This window comes from Rhincodon typus, chromosome 12 (genome assembly GCF_021869965.1).
Source record: "Rhincodon typus isolate 14 chromosome 12, sRhiTyp1.1, whole genome shotgun sequence".
Lineage (NCBI taxonomy): Eukaryota > Metazoa > Chordata > Chondrichthyes > Orectolobiformes > Rhincodontidae > Rhincodon > Rhincodon typus.
In genome coordinates this window covers 41,105,453-41,128,527 of record NC_063343.1, presented here as the reverse complement: position 1 = coordinate 41,128,527, position 23,075 = coordinate 41,105,453, and the positions used below count along the sequence as shown (strand labels likewise).

Genomic DNA, 23,075 nt, shown 5'->3' with positions numbered 1-23,075 from the left:
CACCTAAAATGCATTGTTATGATCCCATAAAACCTTCTCGGGGCAGTGACTTGAAAGAAATTCTTGGATTTGCATTTTAATCGATCAAACCCGCATCTCCTTTCTAAATTAAAGATTTAACAGGAGGGAGTCAGCCAGTCATTTTAGGTTTATTCAATACATTTCACATTAGTTCTTTGATCTTTTCGTTATAAATTCCGTGTTTTGATGCCTCTCTCACTACACCTGATGAAGGAGTAATGCTCCAAAAGATAGTGTTTTCAAATAAACCTGTGGCACTATAACCTGGCATCATGTGACTTTTAACCTAGTCTAATCCAGTTTAACACTGGCACCTCCACATCACACCTCACTGATAACGCCTCTACGAAGCAGACGAGTTAGAAGAGTGTCCACACTTCAACCAGAACCACTGTAGTGCAGACTATAGGCCTTCTGAAAATAAGGATCCAATAATAGGTCTGACCAGGCAGTCCCATGAAGTATACCGCAAACAAGGTCTTCCACAAAGCAGTAGTGGTACTGTATCCTCTACAATCACAGTCACTAAAGGTAGCAGGGGGACAGTAGGATGTGTTAGATGAGCAGGAGATATAATGGTGAGACCAAATCTCTGAGGAGGAGGATGAGGTTAAGAATCCTGTGCCGGACTAGAATACCCACCAAAGAGATGAACAGAGGGCCAAGTCCACCGATCCAGAGACAATTTTATAACTATCAGCTCCAGAATGACTGAGCTGGGCAGTCATTTTCTTTTCATGTCATGTTTTAATTTGCATAATTGGATCTCAGCTCTCTGCTTGATCATGATACAAATAGACTGAACATTTGTGCCTTTTGAAGGTTTGTCCTTCCTCTCCCCACTACATCCAGGTGTAGGGTCCAATATCTGTGGTTGGGGTGCAGGGAGCCTGCTGATTAGTATTCATTGGTGACTTTGACAAGTTTGGTGGATTCCCTCTGGGTTTTCTAGACCTAAAGAGCCCCGACTGCTGAGGATTTTCTGCACAGATAGAGGCTTACCTTCCTAAACCACAACTGCTGGAGGCAGCTGGGTCACTAACAGAGGCAAGGTGGAAGAATAGGGCACCTCTGTCGTGTCCTCAGAAGCTGTCAAAGAGTGTCTATCCGTTATGCCACTTCTTTGTGAGTGGCTCCTAACAGCATTCTTTCTCCTGAAGAAACAGGACTTGGAGTGAGGTTGAGGTGCTTCGCCCTCCTCTTGCCTTGCTATTTAGTGTGAGGGGTTCTCCTCTCCTGCCACCCAAGTTGGCAAGTCACTTCCTGAACATCTCACTTGCATAGATACTGAAGATGAGAAGCATGGAATTGCATGTGACAACTCACCACAGACATTGATGGACGTGGTGTCATTTAAGACATCCACTGCCATACTTTAAGTCCAAAATGGAAAATCTTGGCCAAGGTGTCACCTTAGTCAACTGGCTCAAATTTCATCATTCAACATATCATGTGGTATTGTAATAATGGAATAAAAGTAATTTGGGATAAATGATACCTAGGGAAAATATCTTTGGAAGGACAAACAAGGCTTCATCTTCCAGAAGCTCAAGTTTCATAGAATCGTACATTAATACACTATTACTTACATTATCCACTTTTCCACAATAGGCCCATAGCCTTGAATTTTATGATACTTTAAGTGCTCATCCAAGTAATTTTTAAACTTGTGAGTTTGCCATAAAGTTGACAAAAGCTACAGCAATAACATTACAAAGGATACTAGAAATTTTACAAATTATCTGGTTTGAACTAGAGGATGTAGATTAGTTTTGGTTTGGATTTAGTGATTTTTCTTTTGAAATCTTTTTTATGAATGAAATCAACCTCAACGATCGAGATTTTCTTTATCGACACCTTAAATGAGGCTGTTCATGTATAAGAAATGGCTGAGATCTATAAATCACCATGTGGGGAGTTGTGAACATTCTATCATTCTATTGCATGGTTTATTGACTAGTCAGGTCATAGCGCACAACATCCATCATCGTAGTACACTCAATACTGACAGAATTACTGGGTACATTAAAGATAAAATGCATATACACATACCTAGTAACACTGGGTTTCCTTTTGGAGTTTAACCTGTAAATGTTAACAAAGAAAGGCAGATGGAGTAAGTAACATTTTTTTCATGTTAGTAAATCAGGTTGGATTTATCTTGAAAAAGAGCCCCGTACAAGAAGCAACACTTGCGCATACCATATGTGCATGCCGCTGAATTAATGTCACCAATCAGTAAATTCGCATTTTTGGTTAGACCACCCAAGGCACAAAACAATTCACTGTATGCAGCTACTGATAAGTATGTCAGTTTAGTTAACTTGGACGTTTTCATGGTATTAAAATTTTTAAGAACTCAATTAAGAGTAATGATATGTTACAATTGTAAAATTCCAGTTTTATATTTATCTCATGAAACCATATTATTTTTCATCATAAATCACTGATATATATGAGCTTTTGACTTTGGTCCTAAGAAGTGTAATCACACTATATTCAAAATAAAGATAATAGCATCATCCTTTTTCCATAATTCATTGTTTCAGCTATAAGGTTAATAATATGATACTCCATACACAATGCTAATTAACATGTTGAATGTTGAATGTTAGTCATTGTTATGCTTCTATTCCCATTGTTAGACATAACAGCTCAACTGTTCACTCCGTTCAGCAATAATCTATTGCATTCCAAGTTCTGAGGTACTAAGCAGAAAGGAAGATGAATTAGGGCAACACAGTGTACATAAATCTGGAAAACTCATTTATCTCCTGTAGCATGCATACACAGCAATATAGCACATTAAAATGGCAGAATGTCGAAGGTATAATTATGGCGAAAATTAACTGAAGCCTCAAATAATATGATATTTCTGATTCCCATTTCTGATGAAGGGTCAGCCTTCCTGCTCCTATGATGCTGCTTGGTCTGCTGTGTTCATCCAGCTCTACACCTTGTTATCTCAGATTTTCAGCATCTGCAGTTCCTACTATCTCTCTCCTCAAATAACATATTGAATATGTAATGACACCATCTCTCCTCCAAAATCATCTGTCATCATTTATGATTCACCTTCTCTTAACAGGCAATGGCCATCAAAAGTCGTATGATGTGCAGTGTTCCATTATGACATGCTAATGCCCTGAGATGTCGCAACCTGAAGAGGGCCCATACCAACACCAAAAAAGTGTAACATTGCAACAGAATAGGCAATGAAAATAGAAATATCAAAGCGTTATAACTGCATAGGTGAAGGTGTAAAGAAAAACTAATAATATAACTAAAGCAAATATCTTGTAATAATCCTATTTGCATTACAAAATACTTTCAGATAAAAATACTTTAAAAGTTTCCATTAATGCAAATTTTAAAAATCATAATCTACAGCAGCATGAACTATTACACAGATTAATGTTTATAAATTGGAAGCATCAATATAGCCTGCATAAAATTTAAAACATTTTCTTTCAAGATTTTTGGACAGCAAAGTTACGATTATGTCTGATCAACTTTCACCACTTATTTTAAACCACCCTACAAGCTCCGACTTCTTTTACTTTTCTGACATCTACATTCAAAAAACTCTCTCATATTTAACAGCCTTTCTAGAATAATGAGAAATGAACCCTAGATGCAATTCTTCAAACTCAATCCTTTATGCTTACAAGTAGAACCACAAATGAAGGACTGCCGACACAAACCATTTCAGAAAGGAAAAAAATCTTAAAATTCAAAAAATACTGATGCAACTTCCTGGTGAAGCAGTAAGTTACCTGTTCTGCATTCAATCTAGTCTACTGTATTCACAACTCACAATGTGGTCTCCACTACATTGGGGAGATAAAACGCTGACTGGGTGATCACTTTGCTAAACACCACCACTCTGCTCGTAAAAATGACGCTGAGTTTGCAGTTGCCTGCCAATTCAATACACCACTATATTTTCATGCAAAAATTTCTGTCTCAGGCCTGCTGCAGTGCTCCAGTGAAGCTTGATTCCTGGAGGAATACGACCTCATCTTCCATATAGGTATTTTACAGCCCTCAGGGCTCAACATTTTCACAATTTCAGAGCATGAATGCCTTCCTCCATGTTTGTTACCCACCCCTATGCCTTGTTCTGTACGTGTTGTTCCCTGCACAGCCAACGCATTTCAACCATTCACACTTTGTTAGCATCCATTCAGCATTTATCTCTCTCCAAGGTTATCATCAGGCAATCGTTTCTCCTTTATCTCTCTCTCTCTCTCTCAGGGCACCATCTCCATCTATTCGACTTGGTATAAATACTACCCTTTCCCAGCTGCTTTCATTTCTGACAAAGGGTTACCGGACTCTATACAGTTCACTCTGTTCTTCTCTCTACACATGCTGCCAGGCCTGAGTTTCTCCAGCACTTTGTTTTTGTTTCACATTGCCAGCATTCACAATCCCTTGCTTTATTTCTTTTGTATTTGTTACTGTCTTGAAAAAGCTATATCAATTTTATTAGGTGATTGAAGGGTCTAAATGGATCTCGTGAATGTTGAAGGTTAAGGGAAAGGGGCTATGTTGCAGAGGTGTTTTTGACATGTGCTGATGTTCTGGTGTTTAACAATGGATACCAGAGGAGCCTGGGAGTTTGAGCACTGCATTACTTGAATGGAAGCTGGGAGTAAGTCAAAGCTTTCTAATTGTGTTTAATATCCAAGAAATTTCATATAATAAGTGTGTAGCCATATAAATATATTTTAACCTGATCGGAATAAAAATGCGCCTTTTAGAGAGTCCTTTTACCCCCTCTCCTTTTTATTCAACCGATCATGAAAAATACAAAATGTTATTTCATTTTATAATTAAAGGACCCTCATCATAGAAGGACTTAAGCTGTATCTTGCTTAGCTTATGCTGAAATCTGGCACTGTCCTTCCAAACTTCTTAACTTGACTTTTTCCAACAATGTAGGATATTACTAGAGTTGAAATTGCATTAGGAATAGTAGGTAACCCAAGTAAGAAAAAAAAATTCTCACCCTTATGACCATAAGTAATTCAGACACAAATATCCACACAGTGGTAAGCAATGATACCAACATCTCAGCTATGAAAAGTGCACGACTGAGCACTTTATGATCATGACAAAAAAATACTATAATGGATTATTTTTTCACTGGCCATAGATATTAGGCTAAGCTTTATAATATTTGCCGACTGCAAAGAGAAATATGTCATTTAACTGCAACAATATGCTTGTTCCCATCATCTGAATACTCAATATAGATGATTAACAGTTGAAGATCTAGGACTGATTCCTGTGACAACTTTCAAGTTACAGTTTTCTAACCTGAAACTGACTACCTCTTCCAATTCTCTATCCAAATAACATAATATATTATCCCAACACTATTAGCTTATATGACACCCACTGAAGTCCTCTTGAAAATCCAAATGCACTACATCTAACAGTTCCCCTTTAACTATATGCTCAATAGATATTCAAAGAACTCTAACAAACTCGTCAATAATGTCATTCTGTCTGATAGCACACGAGGCCATTTGTTAACCTTCTGTAAACACAGATCATTCAAGACGGTTGGGACAAACATGATATCCTCTTGAATCAGGTTATTCCAATGGGGAAGGACGGGGTTATTACTGTTCACCTTTGACAAGACATGCTAACAGAATGGAGCTGCAGTGGCAGATTCATATTTGGTACTTTTTTCCTAGTTGATTACTCTGAAACTTTTCCGGTACCAAAACAACTGCATGCCTTATAGTATGCAAGAAATGGTTATGTCTTTAAGATTAAATTTCATATTGTGTGCAATAGGAGTTGTGGTTTGCTGTTGTGTTATAATTCAATTAACATATTAAAGAGAAATCCAAGCAGAGTGATCAATGAATAGAACTACTCCACAAAACGCCCTGTTTTTGAACGAAAAGAAATTACTCTATATTGATTAGAAATTAAAGAAATGAATCATTTCTAAATAAACAAAAGAAATTATAAAGACTTAAGTACAAATCTAGTTCCTTTTGTTTTTTTACTTTCTCCTCCAACTCAAATAGCTCTGTTAAATGTTATACAAATCTTGAAGGTTCATTCACTTCTGCTCTGTGACCAAAGCAATGGTGTATCACTGCTTTCCAATTTTGATTGATTTCTCTTCAGAGTGCCAGCTACTCTCCAAGGTACAAGATTTCTTTGGGGTCTTTCAATTCATTTTTGGCCAAGCAACCCTCCGATATTAACACCTCACATGTCTGGACTACGCAGCATAAGCTCAAACTTTCCTGCAACTCCTATGCAGTGGCTTAAAACTTGGGAAAACACCCATACTTCCCAATAGACAATGATTTTGAACTGCAAAAAGATTAACTGCCTTTCACTGACCAGACTCCTGTAGACTTCTTCCTTCATATTCTAACTAAAGGAATATTGCAGTTGTAAATATGCCAGTCACAACAAAGGGTAATAATCCAGATAATTCCATAAGCCTGGCAAGGATCCTGCAGTGGGAGGTGGAGGATCCAGTTGTCACAGTTCATGTAGGTGCCAATGACAGAAGTAGATCCTGGAAAGAGGTTTAGCATAGTAGGTATGAGGAGCTGGGGACTAAATTAGAAAGCAGAACATCAAAAGTTAAAATCTCTGCATTATTACCTGTAAATTGTTGTAGAGTACAATAAATTAAAGACATGAATACATGACTTAAAGACTATTGTGAGAGAAGTGGATTCTGGTTCATGGGGCACTGACACCAGTACTAGAAAAAGTGGCGGCTGTACCATAGGAATAGTGCCTGAACTGTGCTGGCACCAGAGTTCTTACGAATCACATGACAAGAGAGGTACAGTGGGTTTTAAACTAAATAATGGGAACAAGCTCATGTTGCAGGGAATGAAACATGTTATAAAGAAGGGTAGAACAATACATTGAAGATTGCTGACTAGCAAAGAACAGATAGAAGTGCTCATAATAAAATGCAGATCAACAGCTCGGTCACATCCACATTAATTCTTCCACATTCTTCCTTGACAGTTCCTTAGAGTCTTTAAATGGCTTGGTGCTTCAAAAATCTGTACTTATCTTTCCTGGAACTTCATGTTTGAGCTGCTCAAATTCAGATTTTCACTTCAGCTAGAATGCTAAAAATGGTTCTTGTCAAAGTCACAGATTATATCCTTTGTAATTTCACCAAAGCTGAAGTATTCCTCCTAACCCTTTCTGAAAATAAGCAGCCCTTGTCATGGTGGACAACACCTTTCATCCCAATGCCTGTCTATTGTTGCCCAGTTTGGCAGGAATACACTCACCTGGTTCCACTCTTACCCATCTATCCAAAGCCAGAGTATCATCTGGAAATGTTTCACATCTTGCTCCTACACCAATAGCTCAGATGTTCTCCAAGGATCTATCATTGGTCATCTTCTAATTCTCAACTGCATGGTGCAATTGCATTGTACCAGCTTGAGTCTGAGCAAGAAACCTTAGTGCAGAGATAGGAGTAATGCTTCGCTGAGGTTTGGGTAAAAGGAATAATAGGAATTCAGTTTTTCTTATGATACCTGTAATGAAATATTTCTAACCTTCCATTTGATCTAGTTTAATATAATTCATGTTTTTCTTGTTTAATAGATATTTCTATTGTGTTGTGATAAAGGTTTATAATAAAACATTTGGAAACTTGGGTTCTAAAATATAGGTAAATGGGTTCTTTTTTGTTTGTTTATTTAGTTCTGTGAAGGTGTACTATCTTCTCCCCCCAAAAAGTCAAAGACTTCTTTTCTTAAGCAGTGGGTCAAAACAGCATATCAAAGAAATTGTGTGACTTAACCAAAACAACTGGTGATATTGCAGAAGCATTTAATAATTTGAGATTTTATGATGTATACAACTTCAAGACAAACACATGGAGAGGGGCCACAAGCAGGTTTAGTTCAGAAGATCTATACCAGAAGAAGGACAGTTTAGTTTTGGCAGTCTCTGGACTATCAGAGTTGGTGAGAAATCTTAAACTACTTTAACAACACACACAAAGAGGACTGGAAAAAATACCCTCAGCATTACTTACTGATGAAAGGGTAGAAAATCAAATGGAAATGGATGCAACCTCATCAGTTGAGTAAGAAGTTAGAGTGAAGATGAAATAATATTTCACTGGGCTCCAGTATCTATAAAGGATATTGCTGGGAAAAAGGACTGAATCTTTCTTTTGCCATTCATATGATCTTTCCAGGCTATTTTACATACTATAGAACTTTGTTTTATAAACATGGGGTCTTTTCATGAAAGGTACTTTGGCAGCTTTATGTGCATGTGTTTAGTGACTGAAGGTCACAATAACCAAATTGGGAAATAAAAATTATGGTCTATTTAAGCCAGGCTTTAATTTGGTCTGACTAATTCAATATTACCATTAACTGGGATATTAATAATGTTGAAAGTATATTGGCAGCCTCTTGTTTAAAAACACAGTTAAGATCTAAAAAATTAGAATCCAACAAGCTAGGATTCAGTCTGGAATCTGTAATGTCCAGTATTATCATTATGCCTGTGCTCACTGACCGATATTGCCGCTAAGTTAAGCAGCAGTTCAATTTTAAAGCTTTCACTTTCTTGTTGAACAAATCGCTCCATGCCATTGCACCTCCTAATCACCGTAGACTCTTCTCTACCTAATCACCAGTGGCTCTTCCCTCCAAATCACCACAGTTTCTTCCAGATCTACCGCCGTCTAAGATCTGCACTTGTCCAGTTCTCGCCTCTTGAACACAGCTCATTTTAATTGCTCTATCATATGAGGGTATATCTTCAGTTATTTTGCTTTCCTCCTTTGGTTTATTCCTTAATTACTTCATTGATAAATTTTTTGTTCATCCACATAGTATCTTAAATACCTCAATGCCATAGTTTGTTTTACAACATTCCTGTGAGGTGCCTTGGTACCTTTTATAACGCTAAAGGTGCTATATAAATAAAGTTTGTTGTTATTACAGTGACATACTTGAGACTGGACTGTTTCTTGAAGAATACTAACCTAAATTATACACCCTAGGTCTTCAAAATACTAGAAATTGCAATTTCCAAATTCATACTTTTTGAAACAATAAGGTGGTAATTTAACAGTTTAAGACACTGATCACTTCTCATAATGATGAGGGTGCTCACAAAATAAAATAGAAACACTCATACTGAGCTGTGGCAGATGAAAAATATCTTTAAACTGGTTACAAGTGGAATTGTCAGCAGGTTTAGGGACTGGTAATCTTCTAAAAATTTGTACCAATTAAATTTGTAGATTATAGTCAAGAATGAAACAGTTAAACCATATCAAAACTGTTGAGTAACATTTCCGTTTTTTTAATATTACGACTCCTTCATAGTTCTTCTTAGAATCATAACCTGCACAATATAGGTTCATGATGCATTGAAAAATGACCAATAGCCCATTAGAAAGCCATTCAGGTAACCACAGTGTTAGATTAAGAGAACGCAAATTAGATAGCATACACATAGCAATGTCCAAAATAGCTGCAGCATACAGTGAATTTGTTGTTTTTCCCTTTTCCCATACACATCACTGAAACAAGCAAATTGTGCAAGATTAGTGCTTTGTAATTTAATTAAGGGAACAACAATAAATCAATAAATGGGTTTTCACTCTCTTCCCCCTCCTCACCAAAGGGATATGATTCACATTTTAAAAATATTTTATTAATTGCAGCACCGTATAAGGAAACTGTACTATGTATCATTCTCCTTTCACCTTTTGCGGAATCTAGCTGATAAAGTTGCATAACTTGACCACACAGCCCTGGGAAGAATCAACAAATAATCATTTTACAGATGGCAGGGCTTGATACAAACAGATTAACCACACAGACCATCATTACATTTGGTTTACTTCAAATCATGTGACTCAAATCAGCTGTTTCCTTCTGCTGGCAGATATTCCAGATTTTTCAAAATGGGTCAGGGTCTAAAACTTACCTGAATCAGATGACACCAAAAAAAAAATGCCCCTTAAGGAGTGCCTTTAAATAATAGGACTTCAAAGGAGATTCTGATTAAAGATTTTGAACAGTTATGAGCTAATTAAAAAGCAGAACCTCCAAGGTAAAAATGTCTGGAATACTACCTGAGCCATAGGCAAACTGGCACTGGGTAAATAAAGTCAAGAAATTAAGTGTGTGGCTCAGAAATCTGTGCAGGTGGAATGGGTTTCAGTTTGTGGAGCATTGGCAGCAGTTCTAGGGTAGAAGAGAGCTATTCCTGTTCTCTCATTGAATGGCAGAGTAACTCAATGGGCTGGATGGACTATTTCTTCTCCTATGTCTATGGTACACACTTCACTTGAACTGTGCTGGGACTTGGTGAATTGAATAAATAAATCAGTACAGAGGGTTTTAAACTAATTGGCAGCTTGGTTTGGGAAAGGAGAAATATAGGCTTCAAAAAGCAAAAGGATATGGCAGTTTTCCATGACAGCTATTTTGATAATGATACCACAGTGAGACAGTAAGTGATAGAGTATACAAAAACAGTAAACCAGCAATAAAAGGGTTGGGGATGAGGGGGGCAGAATGGTAAAAGGCTAATGGCTCTTTTCGTGAATGCTCATAGTATTTAGAACAAAATAAGTGAATTAAAGCCTAGTAAATGGGTATGATTTTATAGTCATTAGGGAGACATGGTTACAAAGAGAACAAAGCCGGCAACTAAATATTTAGGGCTATGTAGCTTTTTGAAAAGATAGGCAGGAAGGACAGGGTTTTGGGCAGCCTTTCCTCTCATTTCCTTCCTGGCTGTGTGGGCCTTCGTGGTCCATGCAGGGCAGCGACTTCTGGAACTGGAAGTCAATGCCGCAATCAGCATATCGATGCCATTCACTGTGTGTGAAACCTTGGAGTGGCTGTGCGGGCACTGCCATGTGGCTTAGAAGAAACTCTGGTAGTGGAGTACTATTATTATCGTCGGATGGAATATGTCTGATAGCAAGAAATGGTCTTGGATGAGAAAATGTACAATCTATGTGGAGCTAAGAAATAAAAATAGGAAGATGACTCTGGTAGGAGTAGACTATTGGCTCCATAACAGTAACTATATAGTATGAATGAAAATAAATCAGGACCTAATGAGGGTATGTAAAACAGGCAGTCTATTAATCATGGCTGAATTTAATCTTCATATAGATTGGGATAGTCAGACTGACAGAGACAGTTATGGGGAAGAATTTGTAGTGTACATTCCAAACAGTTTCCTAGAATAATAAATTGTGGACCCAACCAGGGATCAGGCTACTTTGGACATGGCGATGAGTAGAGATAGTTTCGATAAAATGATGTCATAGTAAAAGATCCCCTAGAAAACAGTGGCCATTATATGCTAGAATTTAGCATTCACTTTGACAGAAATTTCACTTCATTTCCTGGAATTAAATCAAGCAATAATTCTTTGTTTGTTCGATGAAAAACATACTGCTGGGGAAACACAGTCTCAAATGCGTTCTAAAATGTGGGCTCCATTCCATTAATTTTAGTCTGATCTATGTGAGAATTAATATTGGTCAATACTATCGCTCTTCTCTTCTTCCATATGTTGTCCACTTTGGCCAGAAAAATATAAAGGAAATTTATTATTTAAAAGGAAAGCAGATTCTAAGTGTGTCAGTGCAGGAGGAACAGTCTTTGTGCATGAATCACAGAGAACGGGCATGCATGTGCAGTAGATAATCAGAAAGGCAAATGGAATCCTGGCATTTATTGCAAAAAAATTGGATTATAAAAGTAAAGTAGCATTGTTGCAATTAAATAAGGCATTGGTGAGATCACACCTGGAAAATTGTGTCCAGTTTTGGTCTCCTTACTTGAGGAAGGATGTGGTAGCACTGGAGGCAGTTCAGAAGATGTTTACCAGATTGATTCCAGGAATGAAAAGGGCTGTTTTATGAGCAGCAGTTGAATAGCTTGGGCTTGTACTTACTGGAGCTCAGAAAGAGTGAGGGGGGAATCTGATTGAGGTATATAAAATGCAAAAGGGGATTGATAAAATGGACTTTGTGCAGATGCTCCCCCTTGTGGGACAGTCTCGAAAAAGTGGTCATAGTTATAGAATGAAAGGAGGTAAGTTCAAAACTTATATGAGGAGAAACTAATTCTCTCAGGGGGTTTTGAATCTGTGGGATTTAATGCCCCAGAGTGCAGTGGAGACAGAGTCAATTAATAGATTCAAGAAAGAAATAGATATGTTTCTGATGAAAAATGGGATAAAGGGCTATCGGGAGCAGTCAGGAAAGTGGAGTTGAGGCCAGAATAAGATCAGTCATGATCATGTTACATGGCAAAGAGGCTTGAAGGGCTAAATAGCTTATTATCACTCCTAATTCCTAATTTCAATCATTCCTGTTCTGGTTGAACTCCACACACTTCTGTCTTTCATACTCAACTGCTTTCTCAAAGTTCAAAGCTCTTTCCCTTCTACTGAATGCTGGATGGAAGTTTAACAGTGTTTGGGAATGCAGTATACTGGAACTGTATTTATTCTCCTTCAAGATTTCTTTCATGCCATAGAATAAAACAATACAAAGATTGGAAGGAAAGCATTTTGTGAGGAGGACCCAAGTCTTCAAAGGGATATAGGTAGTTTAAGTGTGTGGGCAAAATTTAGCAATGGAGTATACATAATGTGAGAACATGAGAGATTATCCCCTTAGGTCAGAAAAACAGACAAACTCCTATTGGTTAAAGCACTCACTTAAGAATCGTGCAGCACAGCAGGATCTTATTGCCCTTGCACATGAATTACAAAAAGTTAGCACACAGGTACAGTAATTAGGATGGTACATAAAATACTGACCTTTCTTAGAAGTGGAATACAATATTAAAGTAGGTAGCCCTTGTTATAAGAGTACAGGTTAGGCCATACTAGTTTAGCTCTCATCATTTAAGCAGCAGCACTGGAGGCAGTTCAGAGAAGGTTCACTCAGTTCATTCCTTAATTGAAGGGGTTGCTTTATGACGAGAGATTGCACAGATTGAGCCTAAACTCACTGGGGTTCAGAAGAGCAAGAGATCTTACGAAAACATATTCTGAGAGAGCTTGACAAAGTAGATGCTGGGTGGATGTTACCCCTCACCTCAAAGACCTGAAGGATGAAAATCTGTATAAGAATCAACACCAGATCTCCACCTACAACAGAACTCCAGAGAACAATTTTGCATAAGGATCGAACCCTGGACACTTCAACCACCACTGGTTGAAATCCTGGCCAGATTCCACCAAATTGAGGCGTCATGTTGTACAGGACGTAAGGGAGGCCACGTTTGGAGTACTGTCCTGCTATAAGAAGGATATTATTAAGTTGGAGAGGGTTCTGAAAAGATTTTACAGGATGTTGCCAGGACTGAAAAGTTTGACTTATGGGATAGGCTGCAAATGTTTTCACTGGAGCATAGGAGGTTGAGGGGTGACCTTATAGAGGTTTATAAAATCATGACGGTCATAGATAAGGTGAATAACAAAGATATTTTCACTTGGGTGGGGCAGTTTAAATGTAGGGGGCATACTTTTAATGTGAGAGGTGAAAGATTTAAAAGGGTTCTGAGGGGCAACTTTTCATACAGGGTGATTCATATATGGAACGAACTGCCAAAAGAAGTGGTAGATCCCAGTACAGTAACTACATTTAAAAGACATTTGGATAGGCACATGAATAGGAAAGGTTTATAGGGGTATGAGCCAAGTGCAGGAAAGTGGAATGAGCTTAGGTTGGGGAAACTTGGTCGGAATGGACGAGTTGGACCGAAGTGTCTGTTTCCATGCTGCACGACTCTATGATTCTTGGGTAAATTGAAGACTAGAGGACAGTTTCTAAATAAGAGGTTTCCAGTTAAGATAGAATCGAGGAGGAATTTAATCTCCTAAAAAAGTGACTAGTCTTTGAAATTCACCATCCCAGCGCACATTGAATTTGTTCAATAACCCAGTCAGTAATGTCAAGTCTTAGTTAACGTTCAATACAAGAGAGATAAGCAAGGTAAGCTCCATGGTTTGAACCATGTTCAATTTCTTTCCCCTCCCTTCGGCTATTTCTCAAGGTTTGCCACTCACCGTATACTAGAGATACCAGAATTTTTGTAAATGAAAAGGGTAGGAGAAAATCATTGTGGTCTGCTGGGATACTACAATGTCATAATAAAAATATAATGGGACTGTGTGAAGTGTGGGACCAGAACAAAGTACATTAAAAACAGAAATACAGTGACAAAATGGGCATATTAAGGGTATTCTGTTTGCTGCCTTTTAGAGTAACTGCCCCTTTACCAGATCTAGTGAAGCCAAAAAGTGAATACTAGGCGATGCATCCAACAGTGTCCGTCTTACTATGATCCATTTTGCACTCAGTTCTACCCTATTGAGTCAGAGCAATTTTATTCTTTTTGAAACATAAAAGGGGTACTCAAATCAAAATATTTTTTAAAAAGTTTAATTACAAATTTTAAAGGAGTCTGAATCACCTGTGCAATTATCATGGATTTAGACATATGCATGGTAGAAAAGTTGTCAGTTAGTCCATAGAAGAGACATTCTTATTGCTCTATCGGTCTACATTTTGTTTCACAGAAATCAGCAAATAATGTAAGCTGCTGCTGTACTCACAGAGAATTGGGTCGTTCCAATTTCACTGCAGAAGCTTCAGTGTCACAACAGCCAAGGCTATGCACGCTTTGTCGATGAGTTTTAGAATTCGATGAAGCATTCACAGTAGGGATGATCACAGATTCAGTACTGGAGTTTGCAATGTTTTTCTGCTTCTCTGGCAAGAATAAGATATTTTTCTTTACATTTGGTATATCTACCCAAGTGGCAAAATATTCCACAATTATTTTCCAACAAGGGCTTTCACTAAAAGTAATAAATGCAGTTTTACCACTAAAAGCTTAACCCAACTAGCTTCACCTTAACCTTGACCTTAAAATAAAAAAATCATCATTTTAATATTATTAACTTTGCACAAGTACTTCCCTTGAATTGAGCAGTATTGCTGCATGCATGAATGGGACTGAAATTACCCAACATTACTGGATGAAGAGACAACAAGGTGCAGGGCTGGATGAACACAGCAGGCCAAGCAGCATCATAGGAGCAGAGAGGCTGACGTTTCGGGCCTAGACCCTTTATTACTAGATGAATACTCTACTACTTTCAAAGGCAAGAACAGCACTTAAAAATGCAAAACAACCATCCACTCTACATCACAGAGATGGTCTGCTGGTCCTTACATCAAATCTAAATTCAAGAAACACAAGGTCATTGTTTAGTAACCTCTGCCAAGAAAATTAGACCTTCATCCATTTCTATTCTGTTAGATATGTTGTAGTTAGAACACATATGTACTCAAACAAAATCAGATAATATTTCACACGTTCCTTGCAGATTCTGATATTATTTAGGGAAGATTGTGAAGAAAAATAAAACCAAATGCAAATATAAAGGGAATGGCGAAATATGGTTGAGTTAGTGCCATCTCTTGGCAGCCTAATGAAGTTCACAGCTGGCAGATGCCTGAAAATTAGCCACCAGCCGGCATTGGTACCCTAGATAATTTGTAGAGGTGCAAGAAAAAAAGTCTAGCGACATTAAAACTGAATCCTGCAACTGTGCCATTTAGCATTGACATTAGAATGTTAATTTTCCTAGACAGGCCAGGGTGGCATATAATATAAACTCACTGATACTGGCAAACAGATGCGGCAATGCTAAATGTGGTACGGAAACTCTGGAACTCCTCCCCTAATTTGTATTGGTTGATCGTACACAGCACATGTGCAACGAATTGCAACATTTTGGACTAGGGTGCACAAACCTGACAAGACAGCAGTTGCTCATTACAGGAAAGAGCTGTCGTAGGTTTCAAGATATGGCTGCAATAATGCTCCTTTTGCTTCTGCAGGTTTGCACTAAAAGTAAATGGTCTATTTGCAGCTGACTGTAACACATCAGGAACAACACAGGTACTGGATAAATGATGGGAGGTCACCAACCAAGTCAATGCACTCTTCCAGGTCTCTTGTATGTAACTGAAAACAGGGAACGTATCAGGAAAGCGCAATGAGAGACTTGTTCCTCACGTTTGCAGGCATCACTCATGGGACTCAGATTATGGCAGAAAACGATGTTGCAAATAAGAACAATCTTTGAGATACATAATTTTAATATCTTCACTACTAATACTACATTGCACACATCCTTGCACTGTGCCAAGGCTGCAAGGCAGAGTATAGTGAACACATATTTAGGCTTCCAGCCAAAGGTTTTCTACTGTCATTCAGGGACTTCTGAGCAGAATCACCAGTTGTGGATGCAGATACTAGTCTCCTTGCCCTAGAATGACTTTCCAATTGTATTTTTTGCTTGCAAAACTGTACGTAGTCTATGCTACCACATAGTGAGGCAAATCTGCTTCCTAGTTAAGAGCCATTCATGTAAATAATTATGTTTTTGTGGGCATATGCTATCTGAAATGAACTGATGTAAACCCCCATTTACACTGGCTAAGAGGGTGGAATGAAGAACCATGATGTCTTTAGAGATGCCATTCGTGAGACCTTTCAATTGAAAACTGTCACTTTGTGTACATTCAGCACCAAATTATACTTCGTTCCACGGAAAAAACAATTAAGGGGTCATGCTGAAAAAACAGCATTTACAATTTGCTCGATATTTGTATGCATTGCAAAAGTCTTATGTGGAAAGGTTGAAGGTTTGATAGAATGAAAACTGTGATGAAAACTTTAGTAGCCTCAATGAGTCAAGCAGGAGTTATCTCTGATCGAAACTGTGTCTGACAGTCACAATGCAATAAACTCTTTTTTGTGAAGCAAATGTGGCAAGGATAAGTCTCCTGTAACAAGACTGTGTAAGGGTCTATAAACATTGGTCCAGAGGTAGCAATGAGTGCCAATAAAATGTCTCCAATATCAATGTACCCCCATTGATACTTCTCCAATCTCACCTTCATCTAAATCATGTAACAAATTCACAATCCACAAAATAATTCTCTTCTTCATTTCTTTGGATGGTGCAATTTAAATATCAGCAGCATTCTGAAGGTGCAACTAAAGAGTTTTAATGACATGTAAATCATAATTACTGAAATACCTCTCTATCACTGAAAAACTAACTTTTGTTTATAATACTTCAGTTGCTACCTTAATCTCACCAGTATGCTCAATCTTTATTTTACTCTCAATTAAAAACTGAATGACAATCATTATGATTTGCTGTCCGAGATACTTCTTTGTGTGAATGACCGCTCAGCTTGCTCGAAGATTTTAGTGTTCTTGGACAACCCCTATAGATGTATTTCACAGAATCCCTACAATGCAGATAGAGGCCATCTGGTCCATCGAGTCTGCACTGATCCTCCAAACAACATCCCACACAGACCCAAACATCCCAGCCTTTCCCCATAATACCACATTTACCATGGCTGATCCAACTAGCTTGCATGTTTATGGACATTTTTGGGCAATTTAGCATGGCCAATTGACCTAACCTGCATATCTTTGGATTGTGGGTGAAACTCAAAGCATCCACACAAACTCAGGGAGAACGTGCAAACTCCACAAAGCATTCACCCAAGGGTGGAATCGAACCCAGGTCCCTGGTGCTGTGAGGCAGCAATGCTGACCACTAAACCACTGTGCTGCTAGATGAGAGAGATCACAGATGTGGAAGGGACTTTGATGAGTTGATGCAGTGCATCTCCTATTCAATTTGCACTGTTGCCAATATGCTTTGGTGGCGGAGCCAGAGAATGTTTTAAGTAATAGATGAGATGACAAAGCACGCCGCTTTGTCCTGGATGGTGACAATCCTCTTCGGTGTTACTGGAGCTGCACTCATCTAGACAAATGGAGACTATTCCATCACATTCCTGACGACTCTTGTAGATGGTGGCCTGACTTTGGTGAGTCAGGAGATGAGTTACTCATCATAGAATTCCCAGACTCTGACCTGTACTTGTAGCCACAGTATTTATTTGGCTGTTCCTGTTCTGCTTCTGGTCAATAGTAACTCCCAGAATGTTCAGAGTGGGGGATTCAGCAATGGTAACACCATTGAATGCCAAATGGAGATAGCTAGATTCTCTCTTGTTTGAAATGGCCATGACCCAGCAGAGATTTCTCGCTATGTTTCCTGCCACTTATCAGTCCAAGCCTGAACATTATCCAAATCTTGCAGTACATTGACATGGACTGCTTCAGTACTGACGAGTCGCAGATAATGATGAACACTGTGCAAGATCTCCACTTCTAATTTTATGGGACATTGATGAAGTAGCTGAAGGAGGCTGGGTCTAGGATACTGTTCTAAGGAGCTTTATAGTTATGTCTTGTGACTGTAATTATCAACCTCCAACAATCACAAGCATTACACTTTTGACAGACATTACTCAAAAACCTAGTATAATTAGTTTATATACCCAAATTGTCAATGCCTGTGGAACCTTAACTCAATTTGTTCCATTAAAAAAAGAAATCAAGAAATAAATGCAATGTAACAACAGATGTAAGAAAAGCCAACGTTGAAGCAAGATACATTAGCCCACCTAAATTTATTCTCCTTGTATACAAATGTACAAATATTTATGGACTTGGTTTGGCAGAAAGGTATTGTTACATAATATTGAAAAACCTTATGAGCAGTGTAGAAAATATAGAGAACACCAATGGAAATGATTCCAAGTTTGAGGAAACATTTACAAAATTCAATCCCTTCATTTGTAGCAGCAGGTGGTTAAGGGACGTCTTGTAGAATCACAGAATTATTACTGCACTGGGCCTGTTATGCCCATTCAATCTGTCTAAATTCATTAAGAATTTTAAATGTCTAAATGAGATCACCTCTCAATCTTACAGGCCCAGTCTTCCCAATTCCTCTTCATAGGACAGTCCAACAATCCCTGGAACTAATCTAATGAACCTCCACTGCATTCCCTCTATGGAAGGTATATCCTTCTTTAGGTAAGAGGATCAAATCCTCACACAATACTGTATGTGTGGTTTCATGAAGCTTCTATATAATTTAAGCATGACATCATTATTCTTGAACTCAAATCCTCCTATGAGAAATGCTAACATCCCACTTCAGTTTCTAATTGCTTGGTGCACTTCCATATTAACTTTCAGTGACTTATGAACAAGGATACCCATGTCCCTTTGGACACCAACTTATCAATCTCTCATCATTTAAAAAATAATCTGCACCTCCATTCCTCCTACCATATACATCCATATTTTATTCCACATGCCATGCTCTTGGGCACTCACTCAGTCTGTGCAAATCCCCTTCTTTGCATCATCGTCACAACACACTGGTGATGGCCGAATGGTATTATTACTAGACTATTAATCCAGCGACCTAGTTCTGGAGACCTGAGTTTGAATCCCGTCATGGCAGACAGTAGAATTTGAATGTTAAAAAAAATCTGGAATTAAGAGTCTAATGATTACCATGAATCCTTTGTCAATTGATGGAAAAATAATCTGTTCGCTAATGTCCTTTAGGGAAGAAAACTACCATTCTTTCCTGGTTTGATCTATATGTGACTCCAGACCCCAAGCATTGTGGTTGACTCTGGACAAATAGGAATGCGCAATAAAGCTGACAAAGCCAATGACACCCACATCCCACATGAATGAATAGAGGAAAACAAAGTCCCACTTAAACTTGCATCACCTTTGAAATATCACCTTTAATTCCCAATTCAAAATCATTAAAACAGAATGTGAAGCCAGGGCGCTAAGCATTGATCTATTTGGTGCCCAACTAGTCACAGCCTATCAATCTGAGAATGTTGCATTTATTCCAACTACTCTGCTTTCTGTATTTGAAAACTATACTGAAAAAACTTGAATATTAGCAAAATAAAATTAGGTGGGCTAAATTACCTCTTTTCATACTTAGCTTTTCTTATGTCAATTGCTACACAACTTTATTCTCCTTCCTCTTCTTAAGAGAAGAAATTGAATTTGGGGCAGGGTTCCATAGGCATTGACAACTATCATAAAAATAAGGAGTTATTCTTTACGAGGGAGCCACAACTGTGAGATTCTAAAGTGGTATTTTACCCCAGAAAACAAAAGATCAAAAGAAGGTCTAAGCCTCACCAATTGTTTTCATTAAGGGTCTTCCCTTGTTACAACAGGCCTACAAGACAACATGGAGGAATTCGAACGAGAGATCAGTCAATACTGTTCGAAAGGTTATTTCCCGAATTGTGACTTGTTGATTAAAAGGGTATAACATGTTTTGCCACACAAACAGCATATTGACCCATATAGGTTGTTCAGGAACAGAAATAATGATTTTTTCAAAAACTGCTGATTATGATTTTATTTTGTAGCATCCATTCTCTAAATAAATGCATAAGCTGTAAGGAGTCCTATCCTTGATTTCTGTGGGGTTTACAATGGCACTCCAATTACGTATGTATTCCCGGCTTCTGAAGATGACAAGCCTCCAGAATCTACTAAATCAATTATTACTCATTCCCAAAATATTACACAGAATAATTGATAAAATATTTATCAACTTTGAAATGGACATAGTTGTAGCATTTATTCCAAACATGCAATGCTAGAACAAATCTCGGATGCACTAAAATATTTCATTAGAAAGGGCAGCATTGTTTCACAGTGGTTAGCACTGCTGCCTCACTGTCCAACTTGGGTTCAATTTGTGGGTTTCCTCCAGGTGCTCCAGTTTCCTCCCACAGTCCAAAGATGTGCAGATTAAGGGGATTGGCTATGCTAAAAATTGCACTGTAGTGTCCAGGGATGTGCAGGTTAGGTAGGTTAACCATAGTAAAAACCCCAAATGGGGTTACAGGGCTGGGTGGGATGCACTTCACGGGATTACTGCAGACTCAATGGGTCAAATGGCCTCTTCCTGCACTGTAGGAATTCTATGATCTTGTACAGAGACACCATATTGTTTTGCAAACAATTGAAAAATAAGAAAAGACCTCGTTGGAGTGTTACTTAAAGACTTAAATGGAAGATTAGCATAAAAGTGGCACCCTCACCACTAAGTCAAGTAATCATGGTTTCAAACAATCTCCAGGATTTAAGCATGTCATCCACGACAACACTTTAATGCACTACTGATAGAGTGGTGCATCGTTGGAGGAGCCATTTTCAAGTGAAATTTCAAGTTAAGTCCTGTCCCTCAGTCAAGGTGCTTAAATAACAAGTAATTACACTCAAAAAGTATTAAGAAGGCTGTGAGGATGTGAAACACTACATGCACACACATTACTTCTTAAAGGAAAGAAAGGACCAACTGAATTCTACAATGATGTTTAGTCCCTTCAAAGTTTTAAGTTTCAAATTGGAATCTAAGCTTTGTAACTTACTGGAAATTGGAAACTTTAACTACATATACTCACAACTAAGGAAGTTAAGTGCTTAGTTAGTTGTATAAGAAATCAGCTATAAAGACAACACTCACTAACTCCTTTGTAGCACAACTTGCACGAGTAAAAGTGATTCTGAAATAACTTAAAAATTCAAATAAATGAAACCAATAACAGCAAATGATCCCACAAAGAGAAAAGACTACTTTATATTTTTCCTAAGTTTTAGTGTATTGAACAATTAAAAGAAAAAATAGTATGTGTTCACTGCATGAGTATTAACTTACAACACAAATTTTTTTCCAAACATTAGACAAAATTCTTTCTGAAAATATGCTTTCAATTTTCAAAAATATTTTGAAATACGATTAATAAGAACCAAAGAACCATGACACATTCAGCAGTATTTAATTCACTAGCAGGTTGCTACCACTTAGGATCAAGTTACAGGATGTAATTTTCTTTATACAAGGTCAGTTGTGCTACTCCAGTTTTACACTTAATTCAAATTCTAATACTTCTAAATATTAGTGCAAAATGCTTGAATTATCACAAGCAGATGGTATTCTGCCAAACTGGAATGGTTTTCCTTTAGAGCCCATTCACTGCATGCTTTGTGACCATTTTAACAATATTTCCTCATAGGCACATTCTGAAGACAATCAAAGTATCTTTTGCTCTAAATTGATAGCCGACAGTAAATCCTTAGATTCTCCTGAAGGTCAGAAACCAGCAGAAAATGACTGACTTTCATTCTTTATCACAGATTCAATGCTCAAAGTGCAACATCTGAGGTGTGAAGAATTCAAATACCTAGGGAATAGCAAAGTTGAAAAAAAAAGTAACTGATTTCCTGTTTGAACCTTTCAATGGAATATATTTTCTTACATATATTGTAGGGCAATGGGAGGGGGATAGTGCTTGGGGGTGAAGGCGTGTGGAAGATCACAAATAGAAGTTTTATATCTCAGTGGAATTATTGATGTGTAGTAAATTAAGTCACATGTGCTTTATTAGTTGTGCACATTCACAGTACGAATGCAGGAAAATGGTGGCTGGCAGAATTTAGAGACCCTGGGTAGCAAAGATTTGAGTGGTATTGAAATGCTCATGGTGGACATCCCACAGTCTTCTGTAAGCAATTTCTTATAACTCAGTGCTGTTATGTGTGGGCAGTCACATATCTGTATAAGAAGAAAAACGTGAACTGTAATGGTGATCGAAAATATTTCCACATCAGTTGAAATACATATTGATCAATCAGGGCATCTTTAAACTCAACAAATGGCATAAAAGAGATGCATGGCTTCTTAACTCAAAAATTGCAGCTATACCTTCTCATTACTTCATTATACAGAAGTTCCATAATTCCAATTTTGAACAGAGATTAGCAATGAGATATAAATTAATAAACTATATGAACAAATAACTGCATTTGTGGATGTGCAAACTGATAAATATTATAAATGGGTTTAGAGCATTGCTGAGGAAATATAATTGTGTATATTATGAATACATAAAAATAACAGTGGTTATATACTGAGATAACAAGGTGTAGAGCTGGATGAACACAGCAGGCCAAGCAGCATCAGATGAGCAGGAAAGCTGACGTTTCGGGCCTAGACCCTTCTTCAGAAAATTTTCC

At 37.8% G+C, this 23,075-nt stretch overlaps 1 protein-coding gene across 1 annotated transcript in view; it reads right to left on the bottom strand.

The window, feature by feature from the left end:
* LOC109915511 (rho GTPase-activating protein 26-like) overlaps nucleotides 1-23,075 on the bottom strand; it is a 113,538-nt gene that overhangs the window by 14,419 nt on the left and 76,044 nt on the right. The window contains exons 15-17 of the mRNA XM_048603979.1: nucleotides 14,668-14,824; nucleotides 9,776-9,823; nucleotides 2,074-2,106 (exon numbers count right to left, since the gene is read on the bottom strand). Coding sequence (XP_048459936.1) covers nucleotides 2,074-2,106; nucleotides 9,776-9,823; nucleotides 14,668-14,824 — 238 coding nt within the window. The remainder of the gene's footprint in view (nucleotides 1-2,073; nucleotides 2,107-9,775; nucleotides 9,824-14,667; nucleotides 14,825-23,075) is intronic.